At 39.8% G+C, this 8,210-nt stretch overlaps 1 protein-coding gene and 1 long non-coding RNA gene across 2 annotated transcripts in view; one reads left to right on the top strand and one right to left on the bottom strand.

Annotated features, from left to right (window-relative positions):
• On the bottom strand, positions 1 to 1,326 carry LOC307026650. Its single transcript, XR_013804426.1, has 3 exons — positions 1,135 to 1,326; positions 392 to 439; positions 1 to 197 (listed from the first exon to the last, which is right to left on the bottom strand). It is a non-coding gene; the product is annotated as an uncharacterized lncRNA (long non-coding RNA).
• A 3,276-nt stretch (positions 1,327 to 4,602) lies between these two features.
• The window catches only part of hecw1a (HECT, C2 and WW domain containing E3 ubiquitin protein ligase 1a), a 193,327-nt gene continuing 189,719 nt past the window's right edge, over positions 4,603 to 8,210 (top strand). The window contains 1 exon segment of the mRNA XM_079661830.1: positions 4,603 to 4,785. Coding sequence (XP_079517956.1) covers positions 4,756 to 4,785 — 30 coding nt within the window. The 5' untranslated portion in view covers positions 4,603 to 4,755.

Here is an 8,210-nt window from a genome sequence, read left to right as displayed (position 1 = left end):
AGGCAACAACAGGCCCTTGATGGTGTTTTGTCTGTACAGTGGGGGACTATGAATGAATGTGAGGGCGTCAGGGCATTCACCACTGCAACTCAGATGCAGGTCCATGAGTCAGATTTGTGGCTCTCCCAATCAGGAATGTTGGGGGCATCTCCAGATGGTCTGGTAGGGTCTTCCGCTGTGCTGGAGGTAAAGTGTCCCTACGGAGCCAGGGGAATGACAATTAGTGAAGCATTGCAAATCAAGGGCTTCTTTGTCAGTAAGGAAGGAGGAACATTCAGCCTGCGTGAGGAACATCCTTACTAGCACCAAGTGCAAGGTCAGCTTCACCTCACTGCAAGAAAGAAGAAGAAATAATAAAATTGTGAATTGTTTTTAATTTACATTTACTCGCCTTTGCAATGTTGTGGTTGTTAGAGTGTTAGGTTTTCTGTCAGCTCGTCTGTTGGGAAGATATAAAATATAGTTTCATGGAAGTCACATCGTCACATATACTGTAAGAGCATTAAGACATACAGTACATAGGCTAAAACAAAACATCTAAAGATATAACCTTGCACTTTGATAAGTCTCGTGAACATTTTCACTATTTTGACATTTTTATAGATGAAGATTGAACTAAAGAAATAAATGGTAGATTAATCCATATTGAAAATAGGTGTCAGCTGCTACACTAATTATAATAGTTATATTTCTTAATTAATTAAGATAAGATATTACTGTATTGATCCCAATTTGGGAAATGTTTGTGTTGCAGCAGCATAACAAGAAAAACAAAATATAAGTTATTATATATACAAAAGTATGTGAGGGATGGAATATTAAATTGAATATAAATGTAAAATGTACATGTGATTTTACGTCCAAGAGAAGCTATGGAGCAGAGAGTTCTCTGCCAGCCAGAGGTGATTTGTTATTAGTTCAATATGTCAAACTGATTTCCCTGACTACAATCTTTAGTTACATGGTGAAACGTTATGCTGCTTGTACTAATTTTACAGGTTTTATTAGGATGTATTCATTATCTTTACTTGTGTTGCGGTCTTTTCAGCAGCGCCATCTCTATAACGGCGATACAGTCACTACCCATTATTTACATTTCACCATGACATGGACAAAAATGTAACGTCAGCTTACCTCATGGCACGAATCCAGACTCTCCTTTGGAAAACATTGGCCGGGAAACGATAGAACAAGCACGTTTCATGCGAAGACCTGTGGCTGCAACCCGGAGCAAAGCAACAAACCATTGCGTAGCTAACTAGTAGCGCTAGCTTTAGCTAACGTTAGCCAACGAAACGAACTGCCGAGTAAAATTGGAAAACACTGGTAATTAATTATTCTATAATTTGTAAAACTACGGTGTTAAAAACGACAATTTCAAAAATACAGATTCTAATGGTCAGATATAGATATACAGATACTGAAGATAGGCAGGTACTTGCTTTTAAGCAGAACACAGGGGAAAACAAACTTAGCGAGAGTGTTTACGTGTTCGGCGTAATGACGTACAACGGCCTCGACAATTTCTGTAGTTCTATTCAGCCATTCGGTAACAACCATCGTTTTTCAGACACGTAAACTCTTCAAAAATCCCCAGTGGGGTCACTGCTGTTTTATTTAATGTCGTAGAACAAAACGTCAATTACCTCTTAAATTTGTGTCAACCACAGACCTTATTTCGAGATATTTTCCAAAACCCTATGGAAAAAATGCATTGCTTTTTGAGGAAGGAACCGGAAGTGCTAAAAATGCTAACTTACTTCCGGGTTTTACGACGCGTCACTGCGGCTCTCTATTGCGTAGCTAACTAGTAGCGCTAGCTTTAGCTAACGTTAGCCAACGAAACGAACTGCCGAATAAAATTGGAAAACACTGGTAATTAATTATTCTATAATTTGTAAAACTACGGTGTTAAAAACGACAATTTCAAAAATACAGATTCTAATGGTCAGATATAGATATACAGATACTAAAGATAGGCAGGTAGCCTACTTGCTTTTAAGCAGAACACAGGGGAAAACAAACTTAGCGGGAGTGTTTACGTGTTCGGCGTAATGACGTACAACGGCCTCGACAATTTCTGTAGTCCTATTCAGCCATTCGGTAACAGACATCGTTTTTCAGACACGTAAACTCTTCAAAAATCCCCAGTGGGGTCACTGCTGATGTATTTAATGTCGTGGAACAAAACGTCAATTACCTCTTAAATTTGTGTCAACCACAGACCTTATTTCGAGCTATTTTCCAAAACCCTATGGAAAAAATGCATTGCTTTTTGAGGAAGGAACCGGAAGTGCTAAAAATGCTAACTGACTTCTGGGTTTTACGACGCGTCACTGCGGCTCTCTATTGCAAAATTTGGTGAGTTTTCACATGTTGCGGGGGTCAAAAGTGCGCGCAATGTTCTAAAATAATACTCAGAATAATAATAAATAATCGGATCGATTTCAATAATGTGCTAGGCTATAGGGTCCTATAGGGTCTTCGCCGACCTCAGGTCTCAGACCCTAATAATAATAATAATTATTATTATTAATAATAACGTTTTTGTGTGTGTTTTTTGTGTGTGGGCTCCAGGGTATGGCTTACCCCGGGATTCCACCTAGTCCGTCTGCGCCGCGTCACAGCTGCGCCGTGGTTTTGGTCCGACCTCCTCCAGCGTCATAACCCACCGGGTGTGTTTCAGAATCGGAGCATCTTGCGTGCCGGCTCGCAGTTTTTGTTAATTTGGGCATATTTCCTGGACAGGCTACTTTGTGCAGACAAAGTTAATAATAATAATTGTAATATTCCAGTTATAAACGACATGAATCAAAGATGTGTTGCTGTATTTTAGTGGTAAAAAAAATGCATTCATCATCATAATAATGCCGTAATGCGGCCGTAATGCGGCCGTAGCGCGCCGCAGACGGACCCGGTGGAATCTAGCAGCCACCTTATACCATGAAAAATTATGTCAAAGTAAGCAAAAAAAAGTCCACCAACTCGCGCCGAGTAAATTGCACAGACAGCAGCTAAGATTGATTTCAGTAGCCACTTGTCTGGAAATGCCATTTTGTAAACGTTCCACGTGAGAGGAGTCACTGTGAGGGAGATTGAAGTGAAACTGATCGTTTTATCTGTTGTCAGTAATTAAACAGAGATCATGACAACTCTACGCTGGCTCGGGTCTCGTCCATTAACAACACAATGCAGAGACCGCTTAACCACACCAGTTACACTTGTAAAAAAAAGTTGTGTACTTGTAAAACCTACATGATTTATTAGAAAAATGTTATGTGTTTGTTTGATAGATACGTTTTTTCTTTGCAGAACTAAATGCATTAGTTTGTATGGTGTTTTGTATTTGCAAACCCCATTGTGTTTGTTAGTGAATCATGAGGTATTTGTAAAACCTGTTTAGTTTGTTTGTGGAGTTATGGCAGGAAATTAGCTCCATAAATTCAACCCAAAAAAATATCATGTAGTTTTTCAATAAAAATATTACTTTTAAACATATGTTAATAAAGTAACAACACAGATAAGGCTAACATCCGCCTAACTATTCTCATACAAAGTTTTATAAATTACATTTTGCGTAATTAAAATGAAAATATTATATCTCGCTATTATTTAGTACTTGTATGCAGTGTGTTTGAGCATGATTGTGTGTTTCTGTTCTCCTTTGTAGTCTATGCTGCATACTATTATGCTCTGTTCATTTTTAGAGTGTGCCGGTCAGGGGAATATTGCGAGTCCACCAGGTTTGTTTTATTTTTTGTTGTTTTTTTTCACAGTTTTGTTTTGATGCTTTTCGTTGGTATATTGTTGTTTTTCTTTTTGTTTTATTTATTTGATATTTCTATATATTTTTTATTATTGCTGATTTTTGTCGTTTTTCTTTTCTTTTTGTTTCCTTGTGTATGGAAATGGAGACATTTCTTTCAGTGCGGGGGGCGTATGTAAGCAGTGGGTTTTTGAGTACATGTATTTGAGCATGCGCAGAGTGTTTTTGTGTAGTAGTAGGACTCGACAGTAATAAACGGAGGCGCTGTCTGTGATGCTCCAAATTGTACTTTACTTTACTATTTACTAAAGTGCAAAAGGGTATTTACCTCCTGGATGCTCAGTTCACCGTTTTCCAGTTGGACTAATGTTTACTGCTCCAAGATATAGTGAACGGCATATTTTCCATTAGGAAGCTCTTATCAACGGCGCTCTGCCTCCTCTGCAGCACTTTGAAGGGAAACGATAGAGGAGAGAGTGATATGCATATAAACGTGTTTATGATAGGCTATGGGATGGGGGCAGACACAAGGAGAAAAGTGGGTTTTCCGATTGGCTGTAAGGCATTGGTACCCGGCTTTATCCGGCACATTTATTTCTAATATGACCAGAAGTGGAACCTTCAAAATAAGAGCATATTTTAAATATACATTTCTTTAATCAGATTGTTTAAAAAAATGTAATTGTTTTACGCATATCATAATTTGTTCATATAAAATGTATGTTCATTAAACCATAAACCAGTAAACAGAATACGACTTTATAATGGCTAGTGTTGGCTGTGACCGGAAACTGTATGTTGCATTTTAGCTAGCTTTACTCTGGTCCAGAGAAAAAGGGAAGGATGTGATTACAGCCTCTGTCTCATCGGTCCTTTACACTGTACGCTGTTATTTGTGTTCCTCCTGCTTTTTTTGTACCGTTGAAATGGAGCTCCGTAGAAACTAGCAGGCGTGCACCTCTTCGAATTCTCACCCTTATCTTAAGAGAATGGTCCACCGGCAAGTTATTTTTTCCCAGGTAGGTCGTCTCCATTGTTGCTGTGTAACGTTAGGTGATGTTACAGCAGCGGCCCATCGCTGTGTACACCGCGTATGTGTCATTCTCTCCCGTTTGCAGGTAACGATTCGCTTCTATTAAGAACATTGAGTGATTATGGGAGGTTAATCTGTAATGGCACCTAACATGAGATAACGTCAGGATATTACGCTGTCTCTTGTTTTCATTATTCAGTACGGACTACATAACGGTCAAGCAACTAAGTGAACATGTTTTTTTAGGGGAGCTGCATCATACCAAACACGGTTCTACCGTAAACTAGCTTATTCTGCCGTTACTAGCAAGCCACATAACAAAGTTGTCATTGTATTAGGTAAAAAAAAAAGAAAACTGAGGTGATGAGCCATTGGATTTTTGCGGAATCAGAGAGCGGATATGAATCTGAAAATGTCTTGAGTCATTCTTCCTGTACATTTAAATATTTTTGTGCAGCAAATATAACCTACAAAAACAATAATTTTGAATGATGTTTGTTGCGATATATGGCGCTGGCGATCTGGGCCACATCTTCGCCCCACTTGCTCTTGATTTGGGATGTAGGCTACTACGAACCGTAATATAAGGAGAGACTAACCCTCCCTCTTTGTGTGGGGATTCCCACCCTCAAAATCCTCTGAAAGCATCAATCGACGGGTGCATGTTGTTCTTCCCTGTAGGGTTTCATGTAAATCAGTCTCCGATCATTTAACATAACAAACATGCCATAATCATCACATCTCAAACCTAAAACATTTCACAAAAGTTTTCAGGTAATCACATTTTTCTTTAAATGCCTTATTTATTTAATTACACATATAGCTTCTAGTTTTGGGAATATTTTAGTAGGCTACCACAGCATCTTTAGCTACTTGCAATGATGCAATTATGAGGCCACTGGCCATTTATCTCCAATTGAAATGGATTACATTGTTTACATGTGAAAGGAGACATTTCAGTTTTTTTTTAATCATTATGTCCAGAGCTCTGGAGATCAGACTTTTTGCTGGTGCTTTCTTTCATGTCATGTAGTGGACCGTGAGAAACTATTTAATTAAACAAAATCATAATGAAAAAAGTAAATATGCAATGATGTTTATACTTTCACCATTTTAATACTAACAAAGAACAACATAATAGAGCAGTGCTGTTTATATAATTTGTATTGATCTACAGCAGTGGTCACCAACCTTTTTAAGCCCAAAATCACCGACCTCGGCCTAGGTGAAAGGCGAGATCTACCTATTGCAGAATTGAGTGAAAAAGACGGCCCAGACAATGCTTCCAATTTGAGGCCTTTTATATAGGCTAATTGCATCTGAATTACTGTTACGATGAAGGCTCCATAATCAGCTCACGGCATATAGGCAGGGGTAAAGTGCTATTGGGGGGCGGACCTCACTTCCTCTAGAGGGGTCCTCACCTCCTCTAGGGGGGTCCGGGGGGATGCTCCCCCGGGAAGATTTTTTTAAAAATATTGAAGTTGAAAGCATCAATCTGGTGCACTTTGAGAACAACATGAAGAGATCTATGGATACCTCTCTCAGCACCCATATGAAACAGAACTGTAAACAGATGTTCTTTTTCTTTATGGATATTTTACAAATCACTCCCCTTTTAAACTGTATTCTTGTTTTACTGCCATATAGTAGGCTATTTCATACCTGTTTTTCATTTATTCTCTTATGGTTTGTATAACTATAATGATCATATGAAGGTGTGCCGCGGAAATAATCTTTTGAATCATTTGTGACAAAACCGTTCTAAACACTCAGAGAGTCCTTTAGTTCACCTGAGCCCCTCAGTCTGACAGGAGAGGACTCTCCTCCAGCTTGTTGTGAAAACAGCTCCTTATGTCCGTTAGTGCAGCTAGCTAACCAGATGCTAACATCACGGTCCCCGCTAGCACCGGTCCCTCTCTCTCCCTCTCTCTCCCTCTCTCCCTCTCTCCCACTCTCCCTCTCTCTCTTCCTCTCTCCCTCTCTTTCTCCCTCTCTCCCTCTCTCTCCCTCTCTCCCTCTCTCTCTCCCTCTATCACACTAAATGCGCTATTGCCACGCTTAGATGCGTTGATGGCTGCATTGTTACCAAACCTGTGAAGTTTTGGGCCATTTGGAGCATTTTCACTGAAGTTATGAGAAAACTGTGTTTCATGGCGAGCATTGTGTTGCCATGGCAACGGCATGTCCCGTAGATGTCTTCACGGCTGGACTGTTAGCACACATTTGAAGTTTTAGCACTTTTTGACAATTTTCATAGGAGTTAAAGGGACATCGTGGTTTATTGCGAGGGATACGTTTCCATGGAAACGGCATATGGTGAGATCTCAGATTTGGCGTAGAGCTGTTGAGGCATGGACCGGTGATATACAAGTGAAGATTGGGGGAAGATTGGACCGTGTCCATTGGACTTATAGCGACATCATGTTTTATGGCGAGGGATGCGTTTCCATGGAAACATCATATGGTGAGATCTCAGATTTGGCGTAGAGCTGCTGAGGCATGGACCGGTGATATACAAGTGAAGATTGGGGGAGGATTGGACCGTGTCCATTGGACTTACAGAGACATCCTGTATCATGGCGAGTTGTCTGTCGCCATGGCAACGACATTTGATGACACCCCATACTACGCTTAGATGCGTTGATGGCTGCATCGTTACCAAACCTGTGAAGTTCTAGGCTGTTTGGAGAATTTTCATTGAAGTTCTGAGAAAACCGTGTTTCAAGGCGAGCATTGTGTTGCCATGACAACGGCATTTGAAGACATCTCAAAACTGTCCCGTAGATGTCTTCACGGCTGGACTGTTAGCACACTGCTATCTGAAGTCTGCTGCTTTGAGCATGTCAGTTGGAGTGATGACATCATCGTGTTCCATTACACAGGTGTTTATAGTTGAGCTAACGAGCTCTGTAGAGATCATAGGCTTCATTGTTCTGAATGAGAGATAAACCTCTTACATGTGAACGTTTTGTGGAAGAACCGTAACAGATATCTGTGAAATTTCAAAACGTGAAGCATGTCAAAGAAGTTGAGTATCTGAAGTGTAATTTTTGTGTAGTTTCGGGTTAATAATGTGGCCTTTTTGACAGTTTAACTAAAGGTCAACGGCTGCTGCCGTGAGGAAATATCTGCCTGAAATTACAATGGGGTTCAATGGAGGAATGTTGAACGTTTTTGTCACTTCATGCCCTCAAAAAGCCTTTTGTTTAATTATTTTTGCTTAATTATATGTCATCTTTCAAGCTACGAGATGTTTTCCTACGTTTGTCATGATAAATTATGTCTCGGGAATGTAGGGTTTGGGAATTATGGGACTTTAAAAAAAAAATATGAATGCGAATTTCAAGCTGTCCTCCACTCTAGCTGTGACATCACACACTCTAGTTAATGTTAAAATGTGAAGAAAAC

The sequence above is a fragment of the Notothenia rossii genome (assembly GCF_949606895.1).
Source record: "Notothenia rossii genome assembly, chromosome: 12".
Classification (NCBI taxonomy): domain Eukaryota; kingdom Metazoa; phylum Chordata; class Actinopteri; order Perciformes; family Nototheniidae; genus Notothenia; species Notothenia rossii.
This window is presented reverse-complemented; position numbering and strand designations above follow the sequence as displayed.